At 39.4% G+C, this 15,954-nt stretch overlaps 1 protein-coding gene across 2 annotated transcripts; it reads right to left on the bottom strand.

Moving 5' to 3' along the window:
* Positions 1-321: 321 nt before the first annotated feature.
* On the bottom strand, positions 322-14,917 carry LOC110056886 (meprin A subunit alpha-like). 2 transcript variants are annotated; one of them, XM_020763438.2, is made up of 12 exons: positions 14,698-14,917; positions 10,114-10,220; positions 9,740-9,817; positions 8,410-8,559; positions 7,219-7,333; positions 6,393-6,577; positions 5,840-6,058; positions 5,291-5,458; positions 3,890-4,069; positions 3,529-3,672; positions 2,384-2,643; positions 322-1,652 (listed from the first exon to the last, which is right to left on the bottom strand). In XM_020763438.2, exons 2-12 carry the CDS (start codon positions 10,211-10,213, stop codon positions 1,545-1,547), a joined length of 1,707 nt encoding a protein of 568 aa, XP_020619097.1. In that variant the 5' UTR covers positions 10,214-10,220; positions 14,698-14,917; the 3' UTR covers positions 322-1,544. The 2 variants fall into 2 exon arrangements, with proteins under 2 accessions (XP_020619097.1, XP_020619096.1); XM_020763437.2 differs by lacking the exon at positions 14,698-14,917 and adding an exon at positions 10,294-10,482.
* Between the last annotated feature and the right edge of the window lie 1,037 nt (positions 14,918-15,954).

The following is a 15,954-nucleotide window of genomic DNA, read 5'->3' as shown; positions in this document are numbered from 1 at the left end:
GACATAGCAGTGATAGCTCACTCCTTTTTAATGTAACAAGGGAAGCGATAACTGTAGGAATCTAAATCAGTAATAACTTCTCTGACTCAAGTGAGTCACTAACTCAGTAATAAGCCCTCAGCAAGCCCTCGACAGCTTCCGAAACGAGGAGCCAAGTTGTCATGGAAATGGAACAAGTTAGGAAACTTTACAGACTTTACATTAGAAATGAGCTTGTTTACTTTCGATCTTTACGGCAACCGGCACTGTAACATGAAGTAGTTAATAACGGTCAGCCACACACTCCATAAATCCTCAATGTGTACGCTCACAGTCAATGGGTTTTCTTTTTTCAAAAACAGCGTTTAATAAAGCACATAAATAATTGTTTACATAAATTCTGCGATAAATAAAGTTTATAAATATTCATTAGTTAAAAAATCTTCCATTTTAGAAAATAAATCGGTTAAACAGTAGTTTTGCAATTGCAAATAAAAGATGAAAAAGGTATAGACGAGTATCTACAACGGCAATCGTGATCCTTTCACAAAACTATTTTCTGTTGTTGAGTCAGTTGTAGGGGTTGTTATTTCATACCACGTGATCCCTTTTTAATTAACTATATAATAACGTCTTCTAGCTATGGAATTGTTTGAATAGTATCTTTCTCAAAGAAATTTCTTAATGAAGCCCAAGATTTATTCTACATGTAAAAAGGAGGAGTATGTAATTGTTATATGGCGCTAAACGGCAAAATAATTGGTTTCGCAATGTGATAAAATTTGAAATTTACCACAGCAAGCTATCCGCCAACGAATACTTGAAAGTATAGTAGCGAACGTCTATGACTGGTTTTAAATGTTAACAAAATCAACATTAACAGGAGAATGTTTCAGGTTTATAGAAATGTCTATATATTAATAAATCCCAATATTTGCCAATTACTATTTTTACAAAAAATTCTATTAGTTAGGAATCCATCAAATGGCTGAGTCATGTAAAAAGTTGAACTGTTTATGTGCAATGTACAAAACGTAATATACAATGAGAGAAAAACGCGAAAAATCCAATATGTGAATGAATAAAGTCCTTTGTAAGGACATCTTTTCGTCAAAGAAATAACAACAGTTCTATTCAATGACATTTCCCACATCAACCTCGTTCCCAGGGTCTCTTATCTTCCCGCCCTCCCAGGGTGACTCAGAGAAGAGGGCGGAAAGATGAGAGACCCTGGGAACGAGTTTGTTCCTACACTGCTTCTCATCAAAACCGAGCGAGTGAAAAAGTAATGTTAGAGATACACATACAGCTAATGGCTCACATTAGAGCCAACTTGCTGTGAAATAATAAGGACAGTATGTCGACTTTTACAATTTGTTCCAACCTTTCAACCTTTCAGTTCTATCCACATTCGCCTGTGGCTTGCCACAGTTTCTCTCATATTTTCCTCCAATATCAATCTTTTTTATCTTTGGTTCCTTTTGAGGTTGTCTAACACAGAATCGCCCAAAATAGTGTGACGTAATGCTCGCTCAACAATTTTGAAATCCTAGTGAGTCTTAAGCCTAGAACGTTACAAAGCCATTGTGTTCACAAGAGCCTTCCCTGAATTGTACGTCATCCAAAGCTATATCCCCTGTGTAGCCTCGACCCCGTGATCCCTCAAACACGATCTGAAATAAAGAAACGAAATTTGAGGATCAGTTAGCAAGCTTCTCACTTCAAGGCTTTAAATACTGATCCCCAAGATATTTTGCCCTGCTTTTTATGATGGTATTTATGAAAATGGTGTGGTGCGCCAAGAATGGACACAAAATGAAAAATAATTTCAACATTTTAAGAGGGAGCGACATTAGACCCAGTTGGCTTCGTGCACCTCCTATATCGAGGTAGAATTGGGATGTTGGTTTTTCTGGAGGGAGGAAAACCAACGGAAATAAAAGTACAGTATAAAAATTTTAAGTAGCTCCAAAGCTCTAAGACACTGCTTGAGATAGAAAAACGACTTGATAAAATCTGTGTTATTCTCTCGTCTGTGTTTATCTAAATCCTTGAGGGTGCAGTTAAACTATCATTTTCACAGAATTTGTTTAAGTTTAAATCGTGTTTGTGACAGTTTTTCCCGTCGTATTTTGGCGCTGGGTCATAGCATGCTCTTGCCCTCTTTCATTTGTGTTCGTGTTTGTTCGAAAATTTGTCTGAAATGAGACAAAAAGTGTCCGACGTCTGGAATAAAACATCCGACATTTTAACAGACTAAATTTTTTCCAAGTAATGTAATATCCACTTCCCAATACTTAACCTTTTTTTAAAGGGAGCGGACAGACTTCTCACACAAATGCATGGCAACCACGTCCAACTTCATACGGAGTATAGAAACAACTTATGGTTGTCATTTGCTTACCCTATATTGCGATTCAGAATGAAATGAAGCAAAGCCTTGTTTCCAGTCCTTTCCCTGTTCTCCTGATTTTGACCACAAATTCGTCTTAGTCCCCAAACGGCTGTTTATGAGGTAGACGGTAAGCGAGCCCACGGTCCTGCCGTGCATATTGTACCACCAAGTTAGGCACCGCTCCTCCGTTGGGTCAAAAGAGTGGCTCATTAACTGCGACTTGTACTCAGGCCTCGCAGGATATGAGGACTCCAGGTAAAGGTAATATCCTGGCGAAAAAATGCAGAGAGAACATTTAAAGGTCTGTCTTTGCACACGACCGGTGGATGTAAAATTTTAATTAATTATCCAATCAGCATTCAGCAGGCTGGAACTCTGTACTGACGCCATGTGGCTACAGGAAGGGTATTTAGTCGGGCCACGTTTCTGCCTAGACACCACGTTGAAAATACACGCACAGAACTTTAAAAGGACTAAAAACCATCATATATTTTTGTTCCTGTCAAAGTTCAATATGCCATAGTTTTAACTTGGCTACGAGGTCTGGGGAAACAAAACAAAGGAGATTAATTATTCTTCTCTGATCCTTGAGGCGATTTTTTGCGTTTTATCCCCCCAATCCTCGGAGCTAAGTTGGAATTATAAGACATCGAAAATGGCCTATTTGATGCCAATATCCTGCGTCCGAAATCTTGCTCACCGAGTATCGACATATTTTTGCAAAACAGCTTGAAATTAGGCACATAACTCCCAAGTTGCATGGAGTGTTCAAGGTAACAGACTAAAGCAAATTGAATCTTTCTTTATCTACGTTAGTCACGAAGAAAAACTGGGCTATCGTATGACGGTGTCGGTTTGACAGTGCGATTATCACAGCCCGCGCTTGTACTGCGGGAACAGACCCCTTATGCAGGGGTGTTTTTGTTGCATAAAACACAACAAAGGCGATATAGTTCCTAAAAATGTAACCTAATAAGTCATCAATATGGAAATTCTCTGGTCGAATCTCAAGCTATTTGATGAGATTTTAATACTTGATCAGTAAGTTATCGCGGTTCTTTCGCGTGTACCTGAGCGACAACCAATCAAGTGATAGTTTGCATTGCAAATCATCGGACAGAACTATGACCACAGGACACCAGGTTCAAACTTACCATTGTTTTTTCCATGATCAGCGCTTGGTCCCGTGTTTCTACTTGGGGTAGGACCCCTGTGGCGATACCATTTAAAAGATGGTGAGCTACTCCAAGCGTTTGTCCAGTTACAGTAATCCTGATCGAAATTACAATCAAGTAAGTCTGGGGAAAAAGTCAAAATATCTGTTAGCTATGAAGTGACTGATGAATTAAAGCACAGACTGAATTGGAGGGTGATCTCCAAACAAGAAGGAACACAAATTTAGAGCTTGCTGAGGTATAAAAACCCTCAAATGGTAATACTAAAACTACTATGGTAAAGGAATAGGAAGATCCGTCAAGACAAAATACGAAGGCATAACTTAGAAGGTTCACTTACTATCAGGACAGGCCACCATATTACACATCCGATACTGTGTGTCAGCTCCCAGACAGTTCTTTCCGTCATATTTTGGCGCTGGGTCATTGCATGATCTCGTCCTCTTTCGTTTGCCGTAACCACATGGTTTGTCACAGGCATTCCATTCAGTCCACCGTCCCCAGTTCCCATTGACGGGCGCTGAAATTATAGGGACGAAATATTACGTTGCAAGTTCTCTGTTGTCGGTAGGGAAACCTTTAGAAGGTCACAGAAGAGGTGTTTTCAAAAAGGATTTTATCTGCGATAAGTCAGTTAGCAACAAAGAGACGATTTACCGCGATTTATATCGTTTGTTTAATGATATGTAAGAACTGCGCTGGCCTAATGTTACAGTGGATACGGAAGTCTGCAATTCAATTTCTAGCATTGGTTTGTGGGGTTCTTGTACAGTTTATTTTACTCTCACAGTATCTCAAATCACCCAGGTGTGATGTTTAAACTCTAAACACGAACATGCAGACTAAAGGTTTGCCAAGCCCAGCGCATAGATCGCCTGAGTGTACCTCGGAGTAAATTTACGTTAGGCCCAGGCAAAGTTCATTTTTACGAGATATTGACCACTTTTTGGGCCAAGGCAGGGAGACATATTAGATATGATAATCCAAAAGAAGCATTTTATCAAGTGCGTCGTGTTATGCTGGTCAATAAATGAAAAACGTGTAGGTATTTGTGAGCTACGCGTTTACTGTCAACATCTCGTGATGTCAGCAGTGGGTTTGCCTCTTCATGTTAACAGGAAATTAAATTTGTTAAACATGCTTGAACGTTAGTTCAATTTCAATTTCCTGTTCATTCAGGAATTCAGTTCAATTTCCTGTTGAATAACAAAAACCAAGTGAACACCCATTGCTCTTGTGGCAGACAGTTTGCCATTACATCAAACGCTTTGTCGTATCTCGCGTACTTCGTATTTTGAACTCGTAAATTCCACCAGCAGAAGTAACCTTGGATCAGGCGTTGGCGACACAAAAAAAACCCTGACCGTCAGATAGATATACTAAACCAACCAAGTCAAGATAAAGTAATCTCGGTTTAGCCTGATAACGACGTCCATTATGTTCCGAAAACCTGGTTTGTCGACATATTTTTGAGAAAGTGAGGTATGCAATCATACTACACAACTTATTCTAAACACACTTCTGAAGTGTAATTAATAGGCGTGTGCCTGACGGAATTTGTTTCTCAGCCAAATTTGAATGGTGATTCATCAATGACAATGAAAAAATAATAAAAGGGCGAAGTTTCCGCTGACGACGCCTCCTTTTCAACACTACGACAAATGTCACTTTAAAATTAAACACTTCTGAAGCTCGACTATAAACAAGCTGAGTTTCTGGGTTTAAGTGCTGTGTAACTTACCGTAACACTCTTCATCCGTGCATTTTCTTCGGTCGGTTTGGATTCCGTGAGAGTCGGCCCCAGGACAGTGCGAGCGGGACGAGAAGCAAACTCGCTGCCGGTACTTCATACACCTGCTGTTGCAAGGGGTGTACGCTGACCATTCGCTCCATCCAACTTTGTGCTCATCTATAAAAAATTGCCAGTTCAGTTGAGAAACAAAAGAATACAAATAAGGAAGAGAACAAGCAGCCGAAAGTTCTTGTCCCCTTTGAAGCTCTTGTTTCGTTAAGGATATAAAAAAAAATACACATAAGACATGTTGTTACTGGAATGTGTGGTGGTTTAGCTCGAAAGATAAAAGGAAGCCAAAACGAAGCTACAGTAAAACTGGTATTACAGCCATATCGCTATGACGACGTTTATTTGGTGCAAGGAACAGCCACACCCTGTTCAAATACAATATCGTCGAATATACAACGGCTTTCCTGTATTTTGATTGGTTGTATTTTCCATTGCATGGTACAAAACCAGCCTGTGGTTGTCAGACAACAAAGTTCCAGCACTTACTTTTGCAGTCATACAGTGCGTTCATTTTCTTGATATCCAGATCACTGAAGCCCACTGATCGTCCCAGGGACATATAAGGGCTGTTCAGTGCACGGATCGTAGGCTTGCCATTTTTGGAAAACGTCCGCTTCCCATAATGCATCAGGCTGCTGTAGTCGTAATCAAAGTCCATGCTATCTACTTTGGAATGTTTGTACTTGTTGAATTGGCCTTCCATTCCTATGGCACACACAAAAATAGAAACTTTTTAGTTTTCTTTATTTCTCCTACCAGGTGTGACGTCTAACATCGAAAAAACGACTAAATAATACTGTTATCCCAGTCCCTTCGCGTGGATATGACAAACGACTGAATACAGTAACTACGGCATATCTACTGTTAGCAGCAAGGAAAGGCTTCTTGTTGTTGCAAATGGTGGGATCAACAAATGACGTAAGGTAAAGATTAAAACCCCCTCTACTGCACAGTTGCGAACCAACAATAGTTTTCGCAACGCCAAGATATACCCATGTATTTTCACTCAGTAGCTGGGTGATGCAACTGAAATACTTACCCTTCTTAATGTTTTCCCAGATGATTTCTACATACTGATCTCGGTCAGGTCGTGACTGCTCGTGCCAAAATCCAACTGCATGCATTAGTTCATGCATAATTATGCCTTTATTGTTACATTTTTCACCCAGCGAGAGATCCTGAGCTCCTTTGCGCGAGTACAGCCGGCCAATAAAAGACCAACAGCTGCAACAACAACAAAAAGGGAAGAGTCAAGGGAAGTGATAAATTGATTTTTTCCCAAAGGGGATGAACCCCTTGAGAGAGATTAACTTGGAAACAAGACCTACTGATAGGGAATTAACTGTCATTCACCCTCTCTTGCTTCTCCTGATTAGTTTCGAAAAATAAAACCCATGATATAAAACAAAACATTGTCTGTGACATATCACAGGACGGTACTAGTTACTAGGTACATCCACTAACCGCCTTTTCTTTATGATGGTCACCTGTCTGTTTATCATTTGACTCTAACGGAACATTCCCTACAACAGCCAGTAAATTCTGCCCCCAGTATAGCCGTTGTAGTGAGGTTTAACTACATTTTATTAGAAAACCTTTCAAAATGAAAACCCTTTAAATGTTTCTTTGTCCATGTATGCTCCGGGATCGAGAGAACTTCTTATGCGAGTTAAGTGTCAAAAATGACAAAACGGCCCGGGTACGCCGGGTTCGAATCCAGGAGCTCGCGACCAACAGTTTAATATACTAACCTGGCATTAGGCTCAGTAAAACACTTCATTGTTTGACACTTACTTATTCTAAGCCGTACTGGTTGAGGTGGTTTACCTCGCAGCAACAGTGGAAAGTGAAAGCACTTTACTCACCCATTTTCTTTGCTAAACTTAATCCAATTCCTCTCGTTTTGCTTCTCTTTAAAAGTAAGACAAGTATGTTTGTGAAACTCCTCTATGGCCGCCAGGATGTTTTTCTTGTACGAGTCTTAAATGAAACACAGCGCCATTAGGAAAGAAACAAGACAGATGAAGGGAAAAGAGTTTTTACCCCATATGGGCCTTATTCTCAAGGACTTTATTCCAGTGAAGTTATTTTCCAGCTAGGTACCCAGTTCTCCCGCGGATAATGGTACGACACGTGTTGCGTGGATGTTTTCTCGGAGGATGATAATGCGCGTGCCATAAAGCTGTTTGGGCTGTCAACATGAGTATAAAAGTCGTGTAACAGGATCGCATGTTTCTAGATCCCCTGGATTTGTGAAGCCGGCCCCGAAATGATCTAAGAATAGCTTAGAGGGATTATCTTGGCCTTTATGGGGGATTAACTCTTTCCCCCTTCATCGTCCACTAGACTCTTGGGAAGAAGTCATTACTTTGATGCAACTCATGTTAGAATTCATTTAGTTCACAAACAAGTTATGCGATATTCCCGATCAGGGGCGGATCTTGGGGAAGGGTGCGTGGACTCCGCACCCCTCTCCCCCTCCCTGTGATGAAGACTTCTTCCTCGTATTCGCTTTTAAAATTTGTGTACCGCACCAGTCAGTTACGCCATTCCTTGGTGGTGCACCCATCCTAAGAAAAATCCTGGATCCGCCCCTACGATCAGATGATGGGCCCGAAAAACCTGTCCAACTGATCATTTTTAACGAGTTAAGAGTTCCCTGGCTGTCAGTCGAGAATCCAAGTGATGGAATATAATATGGATTATTTAAATGACTACACAGTAAAACCAAACAGGATTTGTGAATTTAAGCACACTTAGCACGCAGAGAGATTATCGCACCAAGTGGTGTTTTTATATCCAAGTAAAAGGATTTCACTTGAAGAAATAAGTAGTATCCAGCACGACTCCTGGGCCAGTGTGGTGAATATGACCTGATGTGGAATACCTGTCACCGGTTGGCTTAGGTCATCCAGGGTACAAAGTGCAGTATCATCCAAAAGGTGAATCACGTTCGCTCTTTTAGTATGGATAAGATGGTTTATTTTTTAAATATTATAATTTACCGGTTATAAAAAATAGATCACGATATTTTTAAAGGTGGAAACAAAACGTACCTAGTCCCTCCCCGATTTCGTAAGGTATGACTCGGTTGGGCCAGATCTTCTTTCTCTGTCGAACAGCGTTTCGCCTGAAGCGCGTTTTCTCATACACGTTCCAGTCCCTCTCGGTTAGAGCTATATCTCCTTCATGTCCAATGTTATAAGCTGAAAACAAAGATATCTTACTATCAACGTCGAACGAACGAAGACCCAGCGGGAGTTATTCTTACAACAGCTATGATTGGCTGTTTCCACATTTAACTGTTCCTCTACTGTTCTGCGCAATAGCAGTCCAAATGGACTCATTGTAACGGGAATTGTGGTTGGTTGTTCCTTTTCCTTGGTCCATAAAAATAGCATCTTGGTTTACGAGCGGACTCACTGCTAAAGGAGCTTCAATTGGTAGTTCCTTACCTTTTTCTCTATATCATCATCTTTTGCTCGAAATCTCCTAATTGATTATTTGTTCATGAGATTTTACCGGTTGGTCTTTACCTCAGCTACAGTTCAGTTTAAAAAGGTCAGATTCTGCGTAACCATTCTTACAACCCCAGATGTTATATAACAGGTTAAAAATCAACTTTGCATGGCGATCATTCTTACAAATTCTTAGATTGGTTGATCGTTCGACCCTCAACAATGTGAGAAGCTTAGTATTATTAGTTGTTTGACTTTATTCCAAACCTGGAGAACTTTTAAGAGAGTATCTGATCTGTTAGCAGTTGAAGCTAAATATAAATTGCGTACCTTTATTTGATTTGAAGTGTTAGCGGTTTTGGTCCGCTGACACCAAATGTCATTGGCTCGTGCATGATTCTGCTCTGCGGATATTCGTGATATGGATCACGAAGATTCTACACATTTAAAGGTCGCGTGATGCACGCGACAAACGACTTAGCATGAACTGGATGTACGTGGGTTTTTGTTTGAGTTCAGGCTCAGGCGTACTTCCTTCCGTAAATCTCTGTGGGTACAATGGTGGCTGAATGTACAACAAAGTGACATAGGGTCTTCAGAAAAAAAAAAACCCTTTTGCTTGATCTTTAACTGCAGGAATTATTTGGCGCCTTTCTTACCAAATAGCTTCACCAAAGACTTCCGCTGGGGTTAAGATACAATGCTGGATGACCGAAATGATATAACGCCCCTAGAGCCTAGGAAAGTCATAACTCAAAAGATAAGACACCTTCATTTTCTAATAATGGCATTTTTGCTTTGACGTTTTTGGAGCGACCTTCCGGACAATTGTGTTTTCCATAAGTATTTGATTTCGTTGCAGGAAGAGATAATCGCACGTCAAGTATTCTTTTAAGCTACTAGGCAATAAGACGAAGATAATACTTACGTTTGTTAGCCGCGCTAATCCAGTCCATTACAGTGAAATCCAGACCATCGTCTTCTGGTTGAGATATTGAGGAACTCTCTAATAACAGAACAACTCGAATTTAGTACAATCATGACCTCTTAAAAAACATCAATCTTCTCGTTATCTTAAAAGCCGATCAACAGAAGTATCATTTTCAAGTCAGTTTTGCCTTTGCCCGCCGTTGACTGGGAACAATACCTCTAGCAGCTCATCAGCCCGACATAACTTAAATCGTGATCTGCCAGTCAGTTAAGCCAAGCACATGCTGCATTAGGAACTGTTCCAAAACAAACACTGGCACAGCGAGTAACTCTAGAGTAAAATACAACACAATCCCAATCAATCTGCATTACCTGAAAACCTGTTAGCGTTCAGGGGACTTGAATACGAGAAACGGTTTCCGTTGATAACTAGCGTCGCTGCTTGTAGCAGCAAATATGTCCAAGGAGCCATTGCTTATCTACAAAAATAAAAGTCATGTTAGAAACCCACGCAGACCAAATGACCGTAAAACATGGCACTCATATCCTTACTAAGGCAGAGGAGGAAATAAAATATGAAGTTCCTCGTCACTGGAAGGGGCAAAACGTTCTGTGTCTCTTGTGAAAAGACAATCGTAGTGTTAACCAGTGCGTTTTCTGCACTCTATTGAGTGCAATGCACACAGCGTGCTGATCTACATGAGATTCCTTTAAACCCTGCTTGTCATTCAATCATCATTATTGCTTACATGATACGTCATCATACTTCCTCTCTCCCGGGGTCACGTGAATATGTTATTATCAATAGCGGCAAACTTCCAAACTTTCTGACATGTCTAAAATTATCTACCCAGTATTTAACTCTTTAACTCCCAGCACGTGGGCATTCCTTGCTGAACAAATTGTCCACACCAATCTTTCGAACTTTTCGCCATTGACGGTGTACTTTAAAAAACGCATTTGAAAACTTCCGGAAGGTACTTTCAGATTTTCCATTTGATAAATTATTTTTAAGCTGAAAACTAGCTAGAAAGTACAGTACTATCGTTAACGCATGTGTTTGTATGAGAAAAAGTATTTTGACGAAGGATACGTTTACAACATATCAATTACCTCTCTCGTATAAGACTGTTCTCTGTATTTATTTACCCTTAAGTTTGAAAACTGACACAAGACACCGCTCATCGAGGATATATTCATCTGAGGTGACCAATCTCATTATCGCGACATTTGTAAATCAATTGTGAAAGAAACCACACCATTCTTCTCAATTCACGTATAGAAGCCATCCTGCAAAGTTATCGCGTCGTGTTAAATATGCAGCAATGCATGACCTACTTGGTGACCTTAAGATGTGACTAGAAAATTCTCTTTTTTTGAAGTTTTCAAACCTTGCAGATGAACACAGAATTTTAGTTTTATAGTTTCCCAAATTTTGTGCACAAGTGTTCACAAACAAAGAACAATACACTCCGTCAAAACTTCATAGATCAAACAGGTGTATATTTTGTTAAGACACGTTACATAATTATTTAGACGTGACCAAGTAGTTTTGAAGGTCACGTTTTCACCGAAATACTCCGAAAATATCAAACGACAAGTTAGTTTAGTAATGAATACCATCTAAATATCGAATGAAATATTCCTAATGCAAGCAACCTATGCAACCACTCCCAAGATAAAAATAGTGCTATTTATACTCAGTGACCATGACATGAAAATTTTAAAACAAAAAAAATCAAAGGTCTTGGAGGAGGGTATAAAATGGGCGGTCAGCTGAATTGACATTGATTAATATTGTTGAACTGAAAGCGATGTGATTCACTTCGCCAATATTGACCCACTCGAGGTCTTTGAAGGGTTTGCGCTACCGCACAAAATGAAAGTGAACTGCATGAGGAGAGCTCAACATTAAGTTGTTATCTGAGTAGTATTGGGTCCATGCGGACGATTGGGATAAGCGTTAATGTAGCTGGACGGATGATGATCAGATTTTCAATCCATTAGCCCTGCGATATCAGTTGGTAGAGAAATAAACACGATATAACCACATTTATACACACAGGGAGCACCATGATCATCCGTATGAGTCATTAAGTCTTTAAGCCCTTTCAGAGAAACACTTAAACGACCACACGGGCAATACCGCAATGCATTCCACATTTAAGTGCCCAATGTGTCACCCTAATGGCTTACTGGACTGATTGATTCGAATGTAGCCAACAATTACCATACATTCACATTTCACTGCGTAATTTAGAACAAAATGATCTCAGTAGTACATGGTGTGATACAAAAAGACAAAACGTTGGATTTTCCTTGAGTCAGAAAAGGATCATATAGTGAAGCATGATAACGATGCGCCGTTCAAAGAAATCCAATATAACTGATTAAACAAACGGTGTACCGCTAAATATTATACTGTAAGCCCATCGAATTATTAAGGCCTCAGGAAACCTTTGATATATTGGTGAATTAATGAACTGAAGTAAAAGTATTGACATCTGACTAAATTGTTCAGTTTATCAGTATTTCCCTTTAGTAGGTTCATTGTGTGCACTCAATGTTCTTTTTTTTTTTTTTTGCTGATTTCTGATAAGAAAACATGTTCCCCTATGATAACTATTTCAATATGACCCCTGTTGATGATGACAGAGGGAGTTTGACAATATTGAAATATCAAGAAGGCTTTCAACTGTTAGCTGCCTCAATAAAAATGAATTAAACTGAGATCGTTAATCCTGCATCTAACTAAAATAAATACCGCTGAATGTGAATTGACACGTGCATATCTATCTTCAATACAGTAAAAATAACTTCCCCTTGTAGTTGTCAAAAAGCTCTAAGTGGCCTCACATTTGCGGTTTTACTGTGTCTAAATTTATAGAATAAATTTTTGGGAACAAAGAGTCAATGGAAATCAGAGGGCTCCACATCCACCAGTCCTTGCATTTGATTACGTAACCTAGAGTAGAAGTAAAGAATTTTTTAATTGTACACTAATAAGCCATCAATCGAGTCACAAATGCCTCATCAGTTGTAAGAGCTCGGTGTAATGAACAGATCAAAAAGTGCCACTTCTGGTTCGTACTCATTCCAGCAATATTTGCTCCCCTAGCTCGCAGCACTTATCTTGAACATTAATAAATCCCTTGCGGGCACGATTGATCAGAATCTTAAATAACTACAAAACAGCCGAGCTTTTCCGTTCGCAAAATAAGCAATTTGCCTAAATGTGAATAATCTTTTTTAAAACGACATCATCAACGAAATAAACGTCCATTAGGAAGGACTGTTTCGAGAACCGGAACATGACCTGATCAAGCATCACGTAATTTGGTTTGCGCTTCCATAAAAAACGTCACAAATTTTCAAGTAGGTTCTGATTAATGCCAAGGATATATTATAACTTGCTTCCAGTATTAAAGACACGAAATTGAAACCCGCTTTTAAGACCATCTAAACTTTATGCGTTTTCAGCAAAAGTGTGAAAAGCTCACTTCTGTCGTCGTTTCGAGATTTCGCGCCAAAATGTTTCCCGCCAAAAACGCGTCTGCTTGCCTGCCAAACTCATCGCCAGTGTCATTCGACCTTAGAGATCTCGCTCTGTTATTGAAAGCCGCGTGGCTCTTGTAACTTAAAAACCGCATCTCTCTTAGAAGTTTTCGGGAAAAAAAATTACTGTAATTTCTGGACATTTTTCTGTAAACCCAGCATCCCATGATAATGCTTTAATTGCAAACAGGTCTTGATAAGAAACCACAATAATGGCAGCATCTCCGTGTGTAGGAGACGGACAGAGATAACCTGGATATCAAAATAACATATTGGTTGACTCAGTGGGCATTAGTTATTTGTACTTGTCTTATCGACCGGACGCTTAAGCCGCCAACTAAAACAGGAAATCACGTTTTCAAATTTTAAGCTGAGATTTACGTGACTACACTCTCTGGGAATGAGTATATTAAATTCAGTTTTTGGTGAAATAGATATGATCCAAAAATTTTTGGTCCACTCACAAATGCTTGAATGTTGATGTACATATGATCAATGAACAAACTGACGTGGATAAGTGTGGTGTGGTTAGTAATTCCGCAGAGGTTATGCAAAGTTAAAGATATGAATTAATATGAGCGAACAATAGATGTCACAAAAAGGTAAACTTTAAACAATAACCCAGCAAGTATTTTTCACCCCCTCCTTCTGAGTTCAGTTTTCAAGTAATTTCCATTGAAGTGACTGCTTGTTCCTTTGGTCAAGTGTTATCGTAACAGGAAATTTCGCCAACATACAACCGGAAAAGCCTCTTGTTTCAAAACACGAAAATTTTAGCGGCATACAGTATTGAAATTCTTTGTTGGCTTCCGTTTAGCAAATTGATTACGAACACAAGAACATTACAAAACACCCAACCAGGCAAGAGTTTTCTTCTAGGAAAACTGTACTAATTGAGCAAACAATTTGGAACCTGTCCTTCCGTGACACGAAACAACATGGACTCACCTTGATGAAGCTACAAAACAAAGACCTCTCAAAAGCAATGTTGACATCCCGCTGTTTCAGATAACAATAGAAAACATCCCGAATTATCCTGATCGCGTTGCGTTACTTTTACATAACCGGTCGATATAAACTCATTTTAAGTTTTACCAAGAATATAAAATGTACTTATTCCGTTTGGCTGATTCATTTTAATACAGTTTTATGAAAGGACTTATGAGTACAAAGTTTATAAATAGGCAAGTTATTGTTAGAGAATGACGAAGCTATTGCTTTGACTACCGTGACGGTAAAATGTACAAATGTATTACCCAGGGAGCGGTTTTGAAATAAAAAGATTTTCCACATTTTCATTACATTTGATCAAGAAGAAGCTGTTTATAAACACATCATTGCATAAACTAAAAGGAAGCGAGGACGTGTTTTCTCGCCGCTGCCATGATATACTGTACTCACCGATAGCAGGCCGATACACTTACTCCTTCTTCCACCGAGAGATGCAACTAAATGCTGGATGTTCCAGAGTTTTAAAAACAAGTGACGTATTTGAGTGCTTTAACCCAAATGCAATATCGCTCTTCAAGATACGCACTTCAACACAGAAAACGGAAAACAATAATAGCGGTTTTTCTGTTTACGTCACTACCGTTGTTCATACCAATTGCTCGGCTTTAGTTTGAAATTCTGAAGGTGGGGCACAGCAGGGAAGCGAAAAGTATGTTATCGATCAATAAAACCAGCCAACCACAAGTACTAGAAAATTGTACATCTTGCTTTGCAGCTGAACGCGCATTAATATGTGATAAATTAACTTCTCTACTCAAAACAAGCCAAAAATCATCAAATCGAGCAAGGGATCCACATTAGAACATGAATAATTGTTGCACAGTTAGACTCAATGACAAACAAAAGATATAAACGAAATTATAATGGGCACGTTCTTTCGCTGCCTCTGTAATAAAAGGTCAATTTTAAAAGGTTTAATTTTCAGCTCCGTTTTACAAAGAGACAAAAGATAGATCAGAATAAATCAGATTAAGAGCCAGCTCGGGTCACGTCGAACGTTCTTCCTGAACTGGCTCAGCCCACCAGTTTGTTTATTTAGGTATAATTTAGGTACCATATTTATCCAAGGACGATAATTTTAAGGGCTAAATGATTCGAATTTTTACCATTCTGTCGCATTTTTCGCGTGCGTGATTCTCTAAGTTTTTCCTCTGTTTATTTTAGAAGGTGAAAATTTCACCCTTTCAGCACTTTCTACAGGTCTACATGAACACGAGACCAGCCGATCGCAAGCTCTGCCCCTTGTCCCACAATAGGATAACCTGATAATTGAATCAGATTTTCTCGAGATAAACGGATGTATTTTAGTCTATAATCCGTTTCACAGCTTAGCAATTCAAGACGATTGCTGCCGGCCACATTTGCTATATAAGCGGTGCGGATTGATCTTAAACTCACCTGTGTCGGATAATAAAATGCTGTTGAAAAACGAATCGATAGAAGTCGGCTTAAGTTATTCCCAACTCCTGTGACGTTATTTTTGGCTATTGTCTAACTCTAGATTCCTTTGTCTAAATTTAGCTGGACCGTGCAGATGGAAAAACAATTTGGAGAAATAATGGAGATGTTTATACAAACAAAGGTCACTCGCAGCGCCTGTGGAGTGGCGACATGGAACGCTGTTAAGTGACAAAAGATTAGCGACAA

The sequence above is a fragment of the Orbicella faveolata genome, unplaced genomic scaffold (assembly GCF_042242905.1).
Source record: "Orbicella faveolata isolate gen_17 unplaced genomic scaffold, um_ofav_v1 contig_24, whole genome shotgun sequence".
Classification (NCBI taxonomy): Eukaryota; Metazoa; Cnidaria; class Anthozoa; order Scleractinia; family Merulinidae; genus Orbicella; species Orbicella faveolata.
The sequence above is the reverse complement of the archived record's forward strand: the minus strand, read 5'-3'. Positions and strand labels throughout refer to the sequence as shown.